General features: G+C 54.7%; 1 protein-coding gene across 1 annotated transcript in view; it reads left to right on the plus strand.

Annotated features, from left to right (window-relative positions):
- LOC139226238 (E3 ubiquitin ligase RNF157-like) overlaps nt 1-15,559 on the plus strand; it is a 50,809-nt gene that overhangs the window by 22,881 nt on the left and 12,369 nt on the right. Inside the window, exons 10-12 of the mRNA XM_070856859.1 lie at nt 3-25; nt 5,884-5,941; nt 8,254-8,358. Coding sequence (XP_070712960.1) covers nt 3-25; nt 5,884-5,941; nt 8,254-8,358 — 186 coding nt within the window. The remainder of the gene's footprint in view (nt 1-2; nt 26-5,883; nt 5,942-8,253; nt 8,359-15,559) is intronic.

The following is a 15,559-nucleotide window of genomic DNA, read 5'->3' on the forward strand; positions in this document are numbered from 1 at the left end:
CCACTCGGTGGATCAGGACGCTGAGGTAACTCGGTGGGTGACGGGGGTTGGGGGCGTCTGGGGAAAACATAAGAAATAGGAGCAGGAGTCGGCCACCTGGCCCCAGGCCCCTCGAGCCTGCTCCGCCATTCAATAAGATCATGGCTGATCTGATCATGGACCCAGCTCCACTTCCCCGCCCGCTCCCCATAACCCTTTATTCCCTTATCGCTCAAAAATCTGTCTATCTCCACCTTAAATATATTCAATGACCCAGCCTCCACAGCTCTCTGGGGCAGAGAATTCCACAGATTTACAACCCTCTGAGAGAAGAAATTCCTCCTCATCTCAGTTTTAAATGGGCGGCCCCTTATTCTGAGACTACGTCCCCTAGTTTTAGTTTCCCCTATGAGTGGAAATATCCTCTCTGCATCCAATTTGTCGAGCCCCTCATTATCTTATATGTTTCAATGTGATCACCTGCTCACCTTTCTTCATAAGTCAACCCCCTCATCTCAGAAATCAACTGAGTGAACCTTCCCTGAACAGCCTCCAATGCAAGTATATCCCTCCTTAAATACGAAGACCAAAACTGTACGCAGTACTCCAGGTAATACGTCCTTACTATACAAATACACACGAGGCCCATGCTTGAGAGAAGGTCAGTCTGTGACCTGTCCTTTATTCCAGCACTGAAGTGATGAAGGTGGGTGGAGCTTCCCCTTTTATACCTGAAGGTCCAGGTTAGGAGTGTCTCCCACCTAGTGGTCAGTGTTCTCACGGCGTACAACTTAGGTCAGTTTATACATGGGTTACAATGACAGTTGAATACATGACATCACCTCCCCCCCGTAAAGTCTTATTGGGATCACAGGTTGAGTCTCTCTGGTGGTTTACGCTCCCTTGTAGAGCGCCTGAGTTGGGGCTCCGGTTGTTGGGCGCTGACCTGAGTGTCTGCTGTTTGCGGTGCCTCAGGCCTGTCCGGACTGCCCACAGTGACTGGGCTCTCCTCCCTTTGGTTCTTGTGTTCGGTCACCTGTGGTGGAGTAAACTCTACATCGTGTTCTTCCTCTGCTTCTTCTATGGGGCTGCTGAACCTCCTTTTTGTTTGATCCATGTTTTTCGGCAGATTTGTCCATTGGTAAGTTTCACTACCAGAATCCTATTCCCCTCTTTGGCAACCACAGTGCCTGCGAGCCATTTGGGCCCTGCAGCGTAGTTGAGGACAAAAACAGGGTAATTTACATCAATACATCGCGCCCTCGCATTCCTGTCATGGTAGTGATATTGTGACTGGCGCCTGCTCTCGACAATTTCTTTCATGGTGGGGTGTATAAGGGATAACCTGATTTTGAGCGTCCTTTTCATTAGCAGCTCTGCGGGTGGAACCCCTGTGAGCGAGTGTGGTCGGGATCTGTAGGCCAACAGGAAGCGTGATAAGCGGCTTTGTAGGGAACCCCCTTGGATTCTGAGCATCCTCTGTTTGATTATCTGCACTGCTCGTTCCGCCTGGCCGTTTGAGGCCGGCTTAAACGATGCCGTTCTGACATGGTTAATTCCATTGCCTGACATGAAGTCCTGGAACTCAATGCTTGTAAAACACGGGCCATTGTCGCTGACCAAGACGTCCGGTAGACCATGGGCGGCGAACATTGCCCGTAGACTTTCTACCGTGGCAGAGGATGTGCTTGAATTAAGAATTCCTGGCTGTCCCCCCAGGCCCATTCGCGACCTTTGCGTAGGAGCACGTGTAGCGGCTCTAACAACGTGCTCAATTTGGGAAGAAAGTTACCAAAATAGTTCAGGAGCCCCAGGAACGAATGCATCTCCGTCGTGTTACGGGGTCTGGGTGCTCTCTGGGTCGCTTCCGTCTTGGACGCAGTAGTGCTGATCCCGTCTGCTGCTACCCTCATCCCCAGGAATTCTACCTCTGGAGCTAAGAAGACGCACTTCGCCTTTTTCAGTCGCAGCCCTACCCGGTCCAGTCTGCGTAGCACCTCCTCCAGGTTGTGGAGGTGTTCTTCAGTATCGCGACCCGTGATGAGGATGTCGTCCTGAAAAACCACCGTCCCTGGAATCAACTTGAGGAGACTTTCCATATTTCGTTGAAAGATCGCGGCGGCTGAGCGAATCCCGAACGGACATCTGTTGTACTCAAACAACCCCTTGTGTGTCGTGATGGTGGTCAGCTTCTTTGACTCACTCGCCAGCTCCTGGGTCATGTAAGCTGAGGTCAGGTCCAATTTTGAAAAAAGTTTGCCACCGGATAGCGTCGCAAAGAGGTCCTCCACTCTCGGTAGCGGGTACTGGTCTTGGAGTGACACCCGATTGATGGTGGCCTTGTAATCGCCACATATCCTGACCGACCCATCCGCCTTGAGCACCGGCACGATCGGGCTCGCCCAGTCACTGAATTCGACTGGCGAGATGATGCCTTCCCTCAGCAGGCGGTCCAATTCGCCTTCTATCTTTTCCCACATCACGTACGGCACCGCTCTGGCCTTGTGGTGTACTGGCCTGGCGTCCGGGTTTATGTGAATCACTACCTTGGTCCCCATGAAAGTGCCAATGCCGGGTTGAAATAATGAGTCAAATTTGCCCAGGATCTGTGAGCATGATACTCGCTCCACAGAGGAAATTGCATTGACATCGTCCCATTTCCAGTTCATGACAGCAAGCCAACTCCTCCCCAGTAGTGCGGGACCGTTCCACGGGACAATCCAGAGTGGCAACCTGTTCTCCGAATCTTTGTGGGTCACGACTACCGTGGCGCTGCCTAGCACCGGAATGATCTCCTTTGTATATGTCCGTAGCTGTGCGTCAATCGGCAATAATTTTGGTCTCCTAGCCTAGGACGCCCACAACTTGTCGAACTGTTTGATACCCATCAGGGACTGACTGGTCCCTGTGTCTAGCTCCATTAATACCGGGATGCCATTGAGGAGCACTTTCATCATTATCGGTGGCGTCCTGGTGTATGAACTGTATATGTGCTCCACATGAACTCGCTGAACTTCAGCTTCCAGCGATTTCCCCCTGTGTCCATTTGGCCTCGTAGGGCTTACATCGGGCCCGTCCTCCTCGTACATCAACCTGGCTGCAGGCTTCCTGCACATACGCGCCAAGTGACCGCTGACGTTGCAGTTTCTGCAGGTATATTGCTGATACCTGCAAACTCTGGCTGTGTGTTTGCCTCCACACCTCCAGCATGAGCCGTTGTTGGAAACAAAAGGTCCATTACCAGTCGATCGTCTCTGACTGTCTCTGTAACTGTCCTTAAGCGCACCATTAACAGGTGTTGATGGCCCCATTACTGGCCGCATTGTCCCTTGCAATGGCATGAATCGCCGTTCAGCTAGCCATTGTCTCTGTTGAATTCCCCTTTGGGTTCGACTACATGCTCGGGCATGTCCGATTGCCCCTGTCTGCCTGGAGAACTGTGTGCCGCATTAACAATGTTGACTCCCTGTCCATTTGCTGTATTTAAACCAAGATTTTTGTCAAACATCATTCTGGTCTCTTCCTCCCCTGAGATAAATGTCTGGGTCATCAAAGCCGCCGTTTCCAGGGTCAAGTCTTTGGTCTCAATCAGTTTCCTGAAAACCCCAGCGTGCCCGCTGCCCTCAATAAAAAAGTCTCGCAGCATCTCCGCTCTGGATGCATCTGGGAACTTACATAGGCTCACCAGTCGCCGGAGGTCTGCCACGAAGTCTGGAACGCTTTGCCCTTCTCGCCGCCGGTGTGTGTAAAACCGGTGTCTCGCCATGTGCATGCTGCTCGCCGGTTTAAGGTGTTCCCCGATCAACTTACTGAGCTCTTCCATCGTCTTGTCCGCCGGCTTCTCTGGCGCTAGAAGGTCCTTCATCAGGGAGTACGTCCTGGATCCACAAACCGTCAGGAGATGAGCCCTGCGTTTGTCGGCCGAATCCTGTCCCAGCCATTCCTTAGTGACAAAACTTTGCTGTAGTCTCTCAATAAAGTCGTCCCAATCATCACCAACACAGTACCTCTCTTCTGTGCTGCTAGTGGCCATGCTCGCGTGGTTTAAATCCCAGTTTCTCGTCGCCAATAATATAGAAACATAGAAACATAGAAAATAGGTGCAGGAGTAGGCCATTCGGCCCTTCTAGCCTGCACCGCCATTCAATGAGTTCATGGCTGAACATGCAACTTCAGTACCCCATTCCTGCTTTCTCACCATACCCCTTGATCCCCCTAGTAGTAAGGACTTCATCTAACTCCTTTTTGAATATATTTAATGAATTGGCCTCAACAACTTTCTGTGGTAGAGAATTCCACAGGTTCACCACTCTCTGGGTGAAGAAGTTTCTCCTCATCTCGGTCCTAAATGGCTTACCCCTTATCCTTAGACTGTGACCCCTGGTTCTGGACTTCCCCAACATTGGGAACATTCTTCCTGCATCTAACCTGTCTAAACCCGTCAGAATTTTAAACGTTTCTATGAGATCCCCTCTCATTCTTCTGAACTCCAGTGAATACAAGCCCAGTTGATCCAGTCTTTCTTGATAGGTCAGTCCCACCATCCCGGGAATCAGTCTGGTGAACCTTTGCTGCACTCCCTCAATAGCAAGAATGTCCTTCCTCAAGTTAGGAGACCAAAACTGTACACAATACTCCAGGTGTGGCCTCACCAAGGCCCTGTACAACTGTAGCAACACCTCCCTGCCCCTGTACTCAAATCCCCTCGCTATGAAGGCCAACATGCCATTTGCTTTCTTAACCGCCTGCTGTACCTGCATGCTAACCTTCAATGACTGATGTACCATGACACCCAGGTCTCGTTGCACCTCCCCTTTTCCTAATCTGTCACCATTCAGATAATAGTCTGTCTCTCTGTTTTTACCACCAAAGTGGATAACCTCACATTTATCCACATTATACTTCATCTGCCATGCATTTGCCCACTCACCTAACCTGTCCAAGTCACTCTGCAGCCTCATAGCATCCTCCTCGCAGCTCACACTGCCACCCAACTATATGTCCTTACTATGCCCACTCACTTAACCTGTCTATATCCCTTTGCAGATTTTTTGTGTCCTCCTCACAATTTGCTTTCCCACCCATCTTTGTATCATCAGCAAATTTGGCTCCATTACACTCGGTCCCTTCATCCAAGTCATTAATATAGATTGTAAATAGTTGAGGCCCCAGCACTGATCCCTGTGGCACCCCACTAGTTACTGATTGCCAACCGGAAAATGAACCATTTATCCCGACTCTCTGTTTTCTGTTAGTTAACCAATCCTCTATCCATGCTTATATATTACCCCCAACCCCGTGAACTTTTATCTTGTGCATTAACCTTTTATGTGGCACCTTATCGAATGCCTTCTGGAAATCCCTATCATAAAACCATGCTGACTCTGTTTGACTCTATAATGCTTTTCCAAATGTCCTGCTACTGCTTCCTTAATAATGGACTCCAGCATTTTCCCAACAACAGATGTTAGGCTAACTGGTCTATAGTTTCCTGCTTTCTGTCTGCCTCCTTTTTTAAATAGGGGCCTTACATTTGCAGTTTCCCAATCCGCTGGGACCGCCCCAGAATCCAGGGAATTTTGGTAGATTACAACTAATGCATCCACTATCTCTGCAGCCACTTCTCTTAAGACCCTGGGATGCAAGGCATCAGACCCAGGGGACTTGTCCGCCTTTAGTCCCATTATTTTACCGAGTACTTCTTTATTGACAGTGATTGTATTACGTTCCCCCCCTCGATTATCCACTATTGAGATGTTTGGGAGAGAGGGCGGGGCGAGGCAGATTTGTGGGGGGTTTGGGGCGTTGTTTGCTGATGGGGGAGTTGGGGTTTTGGGTGGGGAAGGGTTTGGGGACTGTTCTCGATTGGCTGCCAGTGCTCTAACTATCCTGTATTGTTTCTAGGGTAACGCTGTTGCCAAGGAGCAGGTGGAATCGGCTGGGCACGACTCCGGAAACAATGGTAATGGCTCTCTTTAGTGCTGCTGTAAATTAGAGGGATCTGAAGGTTTCCGTCAGCCGAGACGTTGCCCCCCCTCGCAGCCCGCACATCGCCGTAACAATTCCTCTGGTTATGGGATGTTGTGAGCCAGAGCCGGCAGCCAATCGTTAATTGCCGTCTGTTCCATCGTCACATGACGTGGCTCAGCCCCCTCTGACCTTATTCACTGGGTGATGTCATCGGCGTGCAGTGACAGTGGGGGGATTCCCGGAGGCGCAGGCCAATGGCGTGTTAGTGGGCGGAGCCGGTGTGAGGTGGGGAGGAGGTATTACCCCCGGGGGGTGGGGGCAGTATTTCCCCGGGGGGGGGTGCAGTATTTCCCCGGGGGTTAGCTCCCCGGGGGGGGGATTATTTTCCCGGGGGGGGGAGGCAGTATTTCCCTGGAGGGGGGGGGGTTATTTCCCCGGGGGGGGGCAGTATTTCCCCGGGGGGGGGGGGTTATCTCCCTGGGGGGGAGGCAGTATTTCCCCGGGGGTTATCTCCCCGGGGGGGGGATTATTTTCCCGGGGGGGAGGCAGTATTTCCCTGGAGGGGGGGGGTTATTTCCCCAGGGGGGGGGCAGTATTTCCACGGGGGGGGCGGGGGGTTATTTCCCTGGGGGTGGGGGGGGATTTGCCTGGGGGGTGGGGATTTCCCCAGGTGGGGGCACAATTCCCCAGGGGGGGTGGTTATTTCCCGGGGGGGGGCAGTATTTCCCGGGGGGGGGGTTATTTCCCCGGGGGGGGGGCAGGTATTTCCCGGGGGCGGTGGTTATTTCCCTGGCGGGGGCAGTATTTCCCCAGTGGGGGGGTATTTCCCCGGGGGGGGGCAGTATTTCCCCGGAGGGGGGGGTTATTTCCCCAGGGGGGCAGTATTTCCTGGGGGGGGGGCTATTTCCCCGGCAGGGGCAGTATTTCCCCGGGGGGGGGGGGGCACTATTTCCCCGGGGGTGGGGGCGGGGGGGTTATTTCCCTGCGGGGGGTCCCCGGGGGGGGGCACTATTTCCCCGGGGAGGCGGCAGTATTTCCCCGGGGGTTATTTCCCTGGGGGTGGGGAGGGGATTTCCCCGGGGGTGGTTATTTCCCCAGGGAGGGGGCAGTATTTCCACGGGGGGGTGGGGGGGTTATTTCCCTGGGGGTGGGGGGGGGATTTCCCCAGGTGGGGGCACTATTTCCCCAGGGGGGTTGTTATTTCGCCGGGGGGGGCAGTATCTCCCCCGGGGGGATGGTTTTTTACCCGGGGGTGGTTATTTCCCCGGGGGGGGGGGTGTTATTTCCCCGTGGGGGGTAATTTTCCCGGGGGGGGTTATTTCCTCGGGGGTTATTTCCCCGGGGGAGGGTTATTTCCCCGGGGGGGGGGGGTGGTTATTTCCCCGGGGGGGGTTATTTCCTCGGGGGGGGGTATTTCCCCGGGGGTTGGTTATTTCCCCGGGGGGGTATTTCCCCGGGGGGGGGGGGTTATTTCCCCGGGGGTTATTTCCTCGGGGGGGGGTATTTCCCCGGGGGGGGGTTATTTCCCCGGGGGGGGGTTATTTCCCCAGGGGTTATTTCCTCGGGGGTTATTTCCCCGGGGGGGGGGTTATTTCCCCGGGGGGGGGGGGGTTATTTCCCCGGGGGGGGGGTATTTCCCCGGGGGTTGGTTATTTCCCCGGGGGGGTATTTCCCCGGGCGGGGGGGCATTATTTCCCCGGGGGTTATTTCCTCGGGGGGGGGGTATTTCCCCGGGGGGGGGGGTTATTTCCCCGGGGGGGGTTATTTCCCCAGGGGTTATTTCCTCGGGGGGGGGTATTTCCCCGGGGGGGGTTATTTCCCCGGGGGGGCAGTTATTTCCCCGGGGGGGGTATTTCCCCGGGGGGGGTTATTTCCCCGGGGGGGTATTTCCCCGGGGGGGGGGGTTATTTCCCCGGGGGGGGGGTATTTCCCCGGGGGGGGGTATTTCCCCGGGGGGTTGGTTATTTCCCCGGGGGGGGGGTATTTCCCCGGGGGGGGTATTTCCCCGGGGGGGGTCCCCGGGGGGGGGGGTGGCAATCTCTGATTGGATGTCCGTGTCGATAGCCTCATTCACTGGCCAATGTCTGTCCCTCCGCTCTCGCTCCATGAGGCTCCTATTCTTGGCCCCAGGGTCATATGCAAAAGGCTGATGGCCGCGTTGAGGTTGATCCTCTCCCCACTCAGGCAGCTGAGTGCAGTCTCCATTCTCATCATTGCTCTTCGAATGTCCCCAGTCTGATGGCTGGGTCTGTCTGAGCTTTCTTGTCTGGCCGCCCACCTTGTTCGATTTCTGCTCCTCTGCAGGATGGTGGCTGGGAACTGTCACCGCTCTAGTCAGTGACAATAACAATGTGCAGCCGAGCCTGAGGGGATTGGACAATCAGCCCTGTCCACACATTGCTCTGCCTGGTGAGTGGTGTCTAGTGAACGTGTGTGTTGAATGGACGATTAAAGTGCACCTCTCCAACACTCTCCATTTCATCGATTCAAACCCGCTGAAGCCCAGCTCTGACCCTGCCTGCTTCTGGCTCTCTGTTTAAGAGACATTGTTTGTACCCTGGAACCTCCATATTGTCCTCTCGTTAAAATCTGCTCGGTTCACCCGTCTGTTTCAAGTCAATTTCTTTGCTAATTGGTTATTTAACCACCACCTGATCGAAACCAATGACACGCAGCAGTGGAGGTCACTGGGGCCGGGGTCACTGCCTGGAGTCGCTCTGTGCCCGGAGTCACTGCCTGGGAGTCACTGCCCGGGGGTCACTGCCCGGGGGTCACTGCCCGGGGTCACTGCCCGGGGGTCACTGTCCGGGGGTCACTGTCCGGGGTCACTGTTCTGGGTCACTGCCCGGGGGTCACTGTCCGGGAGTCACTGCCCGGGGGTCACTGCCCAGGGGTCACTGTTCTGGGTCACTGCCCGGGGTTCACTGTCCGGGGGTCACTGCCCGGGGGTCACTGTCCGGGGTCACTGCCCGGGGGTCACTGTCCGGGGTCACTGCCCGGGGGTCACTGTCCGGGGTCACTGTCCGGGGGTTACTGTCCGGGGATCACTGCCCGGGGGTCACTGTCTGGAGCCACGGCCCGGGGATCACTGTCCGGGGTCACTGCTCGGGGGTCACTGTCCGGGGATCACTGCCCGGGGTCACTGTCCGGGGTCACTGCCCGGGGGTCACTGTCCGGGGTCACTGTCCGGGGTCACTGTCCGGGGTCACTGCCCGGGGGTCACTGTCCGGGGTCACTGCCCGGGGGTCACTGTCCGGGGGTCACTGTCCGGGGTCACTGTTCTGGGTCACTGCCCGGGGGTCACTGCCCGGGGGTCACTGTCCAGGGTCACTGTTCTAGGTCACTGCCCGGGGGTCACTGCCCGGGGGTCACTGCCCGGGGTCACTGTCCGGGGTCACTGCCCGGGGGTCACTGTCCGGAGCCACGGCCCGGGGTCACTGCTCGGGGGTCACTGTCCGGAGCCACGGCCCGGGGTCACTGCCCCGGGGTCACTGTCCGGGGTCACTGCCCGGGGGTCACCGCCCGGGGTCACTGCCCAGGGGGTCACCGTCCGGGGTCACTGTCCGGGGGTCACTGTCCGGGGTCACTGCCCAGGGGGTCACTGTCCGGGGGTCACTGTCCGGGGGTCACTGTCCGGGGTCACTGTCCGGGGGGTCACTGCCCGGGGGGTCACCGTCCGGGGGTCACCGCCCGGGGTCACTGCCCAGGGGGTCACTGTCCGGGGTCACTGTCCGGGGGTCACTGTCCGGGGTCACTGCCCGGGGGTCACTGTCCGGGGGTCACTGTCCGGAGCCACGGCCCGGGGTCACTGCCCGGGGGTCACTGCCCGGGGGTCACTGTCCGGGGTCACTGCCCGGGGGTCACTGTCCGGAGCCACTGTCCGGGGGTCACTGTCCGGGGGTCACTGTCCGGGGGTCACTGTCCGGGGTCACTGTCCGGGGTCACTGTCCGGGGTCACTGTTCTGGGTCACTGCCCGGGCGTCACTGCCCGGGGGTCACTGTTCTGGGTCACTGCCCGGGGGTCACTGTCCGGGGGTCACTGCCCGGGGGTCACTGTCCGGGGTCACTGCCCGGGGGTCACTGCCCGGGGTCACTGTCCGGGGTCACTGTCCGGAGTCACTGCCCGGGAGTCACTGTCCGGAGCCACGGCCCGGGGTCACTGCCCGGGGGTCACTGTCCGGAGCCACGGCCCGGGGTCACTGCCCGGGGGTCACTGTCCGGGGTCACTGCCCTGGGGTCACTGTCCGGGGGTCACCGTCCGGGGGTCACCGTCCGGGGGTCACCGCCCGGGGTCACTGCCCAGGGGGTCACTGTCCGGTGGTCACTGCCCAGGGGGTCACTGTCCGGGGGTCACTGTCCGGGGTCACTGTCCGGGGGGTCACTGCCCGGAGGGTCACCGTCCGGGGGTCACCGCCCGGGGTCACTGCCCAGGGGGTCACTGTCCAGGGTCAATGTCCGGGGGTCACTGTCCGGGGTCACTGTCCGGGGGGTCACTGCCCGGGGGGTCACCGTCCGGGGGTCGCCGCCCGGGGGTCACCGTCCGGGGTCACTGCCCGGGGTCACTGTCCGGGGGTCACTGTCCGGGGGTCACCGTCCGGGGGTCACCGTCCGGGGTCACTGCCCGGGGGTCACTGTCCAGGGTCACTGCCCGGGGGTCACTGTCCGGGGTCGCTGTGTGCCTGGGGGTTACTGTCCGGGGATCACTGCCCGGGGGTCACTGTCCGGGTGTCACTGTCCGGGTGTCACTGTCCGGGTGTCACTGTCCGGGTGTCACTGCCCGGGGGTCACTGTCCGGGGGTCACAGTCTGGGGGTCACTGCCCGGGGGTCACTGTCCGGGGTCACTGCCCGGGGGTCACTGTCCGGGGTCACTGTCCGGGGTCGCTGTGTGCCCGGGGGTCACTGTCCAGGGGTCACTGTCCGGGGTCGCTGTGTGCCCAGGGTCGGGGGCTCAACTGGGATTGCCCACAATACAGCCGCTCTGATGCCGGTTCATTTGATGATCAGATCTTGCCCCCACCCCCAGACCTCCTGACCCCTGCAGTGGCCACACTGCCCAAAGATTAAAATTAAAAATTAAAGTTACATGCTCTGTTGAAGATTTTGTTCATGGGAATAAAACATTATATTGAAGGGGAGAGCAATTTCAGATAATATTTTTGTTTATGGGGTCGCTGTGTGCCCGAGGTCGAGCTCTCCCCGCAGTAACACGCAGAGTGACCTCTGACCTCTAACACACGGGTGACCTTGGGTGAACCCTCTGTGTTGAGGGGTCAGTACCCCCGATCCTCTCGGCACCTCAGCCCCCCCCCCCCCGCGACCCCCCTCCACCCCTGCCCCTGTCCCATGCTGGACGTCCCGTCAGACTATTTTTTGACACTGATTAAGTTGTGACTGGTCTGGCCGCCGATAAACTAACGTGAAGCAAACATCTCCGTGGAGGCCTTCGCTCTCGGTCAAATCGGTTTAAATACAGAAACTAAAAGAATAAATCGGACACTTTTCATTCTTCCCCAATTTCTGATGTTATTTGATCTTTGACCTTTTCTATGTCCTTTACTGACTTTGAGGCCCTGTGACAACCTCTGGGTGGTTGTTGGAGTGTCTTCGCTGCCTGTGTCTGCGCTGTCTGTGTCTGGTCTGCGTTGTCTGTCTGTGTCTGTATCTGCGTCTGTGCTATCTGTGTCTGGTCTATGCTATCTGCGTCTGCGCTGTCTGTGTCTCTGTCTGCACTGTCTGTGTCAGCGCTGTCAGTGTCTCTGTCTGCACTGTCTGTGTCTGCGCTGTCAGTGTCTCTGTCTGCACTGTCTGTGTCAGCGCTGTCTGTGTCTCTGTCTGCACTGTCTGTGTCTGCGCTGTCTGTGTCTCTGTCTGCACTGTCTGTGTCAGCGCTGTCTGTGTCTCTGTCTGCACTGTCTGTGTCAGCGCTGTCTGTGTGTTGAGTAACAAAGGGACCTTGGAGTGCAGGTCCACAGATCCCTGAAGATAGCAGGCCAGGTAGATAAGGTGTTTAAGAAGACATACGGAATACTTGCCTTTATTAGTCGAGGCATAGTATACAAGAACAGGGAAGTCATGCTTGAACTGTAGTTAAGCCACAGCTAGAGTACTGCGTGCAGTTCTGGTCACCACATTACTGGAAAGATGTGATTGCACGAGAGAGGAAATTTACAAGGATGTAACCTGAACTGGAGAATTTTAGCGATGAGGATAGATTGGAAAGGCTGGGGTTGTTTTCTTTGGAACAGAGGAGGTTGAGGGGAGATTTAATTGAGGAGTGCTGTTAGCCACCTACCGCCATCTCTCAGCTGACAAGTCTGCTCCTCCATGCCGAACATCACTTGGAAGAAGCATCGAGGGGAACAAGGGCACAGAATGTACTCTGGGTGGGGGACCAAGAGTGGCTCGGTAGCACCACTACTGACCGAGTTGGCCAGGTCCTGAAGGACACAGATGCCAGACTGGGCCTGCAGCAGGTGGTGAGAGAACCAACATGAGGGGAAAACCTACTTACATAAGAACATAAGAAATAGGAGCAGGAGTAGGCCACCTGGCCCCTCGAGCCTGCTCTGCCATTCAATACGATCATGGCTGATCTGATCATGGACTCAGCTCCACTTCCCTGCCCGCTCCCCATAATCCCTTATCCCCTTATCATTCAAGAATCTGTCTATCTCCACCTTAAATATATTCAATGACCCAGCCTCCACAGCTCTCTGCGGCAGAGAATTCCACAGATTTACAATCCTCTGAGAGAAGAAATTCCTCCTCATCTCAGTTTTAAATGGGTGGCCCCTTATTCTGAGACTATGCCCTCTAGTTCTAGATTCCCCCATGAGGGGAAACATCCTCTCTGCATCCACCTTGTCAAGCCCCCTCAGAATCTTATACGTTTCAATAAGATCACCTCTCATTCTTCTAAACTCCAATGAGTAGAGGCCCAACCTGCTCAACCTTTCCTCATAAGACAACCCCTTCATCTCAGGAATCAACCGAGTGAACCTTCTCTGAACAGCCTCCAATGCAAGTATATCCTTCCTTAAATAAGGAGACCAAAACTGTACGCAGTACTCCAGGTGTGGCCTCACCAATACCCTGTACAGTTGTAGCAGGACTTCTCTGCTTTAATACTCCAATTGAACAAATACTTTGGTTCTGTCTTCACTAAGGAAGACACAAATACCTTTCCGGAAATACTGGGGGACCGAGGGTCTAGCGAGAAGGAGGAACTGAAGGAAATCCTTATTAGTCAGGAAATTGTGTTAGGGAAATTGATGGGATTGATGGCCAATAAATCCCCGGGGCCTGATAGTCTGCATCCCAGAGTACTTAAGGAAGTGGCCCTAGAAATAGTCGATGCATTGGTGGTCATTTTCCAACAGTCTATCAACTCTGGATCAGTTCCTATATAAGAACATAAGAATTAGGAACAGGAGTAGGCCATCTAGCCCCTCGAGCCTGCTCCGCCATTCAACAAGATCATGGCTGATCTGGCCGTGGACTCAGCTCCACTTACCTGCCCGCTCCCCGTAACCCTTAATTCCCTTATTGGTTAAAAATCTATCTATCTGTGATTTGAATACATTCAATGAGCTAGCCTCAACTGCTTCCTTGGGCAGAGAATTCCACAGATTCACAACCCTCTGGGAGAAGAAATTCCTTCTCAACTCGGTTTTAAATTGGCTCCCCCGTATTTTGAGGCTGTGCCCCCTAGTTCTAGTCTCCCCCACCAATGGAAACAACCTCTCTGCCTCTATCTTGTCTATCCCTTTCATTATTTTAAATAATTTCTATAAGATCACCCCTCATCCTTCTGAACTCCAACGAGTAAAGACCCAGTCTACTCAATCTATCATCATAAGGTAACCCCCTCATCTCCGGAATCAGCCTAGTGAATCGTCTCTGTACTCCCTCCAAAGCCAGTATATCCTTCCTTAAGTAAGGTGACCAAAACTGCATGCAGTACTCCAGGTGCGGCCTCACCAATACCCTGTACATTTGCAGAAGGACCTCCCTGCTTTAGTACTCCATCCCTCTCGCAATGAAGGCCAACATTCCATTCGCCTTCCTGATTACCTGCTGCACCTGCAAACTAACTTTTTAGGATTCATGCACAAGGACCCCCAGGTCCCTCTGCACCATGTACTGGAGGGTAGCTAATGTAACCCCACTTTTTAAAAAAGAAGGGAGAGAGAAAACGAGTAATTATAGACCGGTTAGCCTGACATCGGTAGTGGGGAAAATGTTGGAATCAATTATTAAAGATGAAATAGCAGCGCATTTGGAAAGCAGTGACAGGATCGGTCCAAGTCAACATGGATTTATGAAAGGGAAATCATGCTTGACAAATCTTCTAGAATTTTTTGAGGATGTAACTAGTAGAGTGGACAAGGGAGAACCAGTGGATGTGGTGTATTTGGACTTTCAAAAGGCTTTTGACAAGGTCCCACACAAGAGATTAGTGTGCAAAATTAAAGCACATGGTATTGGGGGTAATATACTGACGTGGATAGAGAACTGGTTGGCAGACAGGAAGCAGAGAGTCGGGATAAGCGGGTCCTTTTCAGAATGGCAGGCAGTGACTAGTGGAGTGCCGCAGGGCTCAGTGCTGGGACCCCAGCTATTTACAATTTACATTAATGATTTGGACGAAGGAATTGAATGTAATATCTCCAAGTTTGCAGATGACACTAAGCTGGGTGGCAGTGTGAACTGTGAGGGGGATGCTAAGAAGTTGCAGGGTGACTTGAACAGGTTAGGTGAATGGGCAAATGCATGGCAGATGCAGTATAATGTAGATAAATGTGAGGTTATCCACTTTGGTGGCAAAAACAGGAAGGCAGAATATTATCTGAATGGTGGCAGATTAGGAAAAGGGGAGGTGCAACGAGACCTGGGTGTCATGGTACATCAGTCATTGAAAGTCGGCATGCAGGTACAGCAGGTGGTGAAGAAGGCAAATGGTATGTTGGCCTCCATAGTGAGGGGATTTGAGTATAGGAGCAGGGAGGTCTTGCTGCAGTTGTACAGGGCCTTAGTGAGACCACACCTTGAATATTGTGTTAGTTTTGGTCTCCTAATCTGAGGAAGGACGTTCTTGCTATTGAGGGAATGCAGCGAAGGTTCACTAGACTGATTCCAGGGATGGCTAGACTGACATATGAAGAAAGACTGGATCAACTGGGCTTATATTCACTGGAATTTAGAAGAATGAGAGGGGATCTCATAGAAACATATAAAATTCTGACGGGTTTAGACAGGTTAGATGCGGGAAGAATGTTCCCAATGTTGGGGAAGTCCAGAACCAGGGGTCACAGTCTAAGGATAAGGGGTAAGCCATTTAGGACCGAGATGAGGAGAAACTTCTTCACTCAGAGAGTTGTTAACCTGTGGAATTCCCTGCCGCAGAGAGTTGTTGATGGCAGCTCGTTAGATATATTCAAGAGGGAGTTAGATATGGCCCTTACGGCTAAAGGAATCAAGGGGTATGGAGAGAAAGCAGGAAAGGGATACTGAGGGAATGATCAGCCATGATCTTATTGAATGGCGGTGCAGGCTCGAAGGGCCGAATGGCCTACTCCTGCACCTATTTTCTATGTTTCTATCCTGCTT

Source organism: Pristiophorus japonicus, chromosome 16, assembly GCF_044704955.1.
Source record: "Pristiophorus japonicus isolate sPriJap1 chromosome 16, sPriJap1.hap1, whole genome shotgun sequence".
In the NCBI taxonomy this organism is placed as follows: Eukaryota; Metazoa; Chordata; class Chondrichthyes; family Pristiophoridae; genus Pristiophorus; species Pristiophorus japonicus.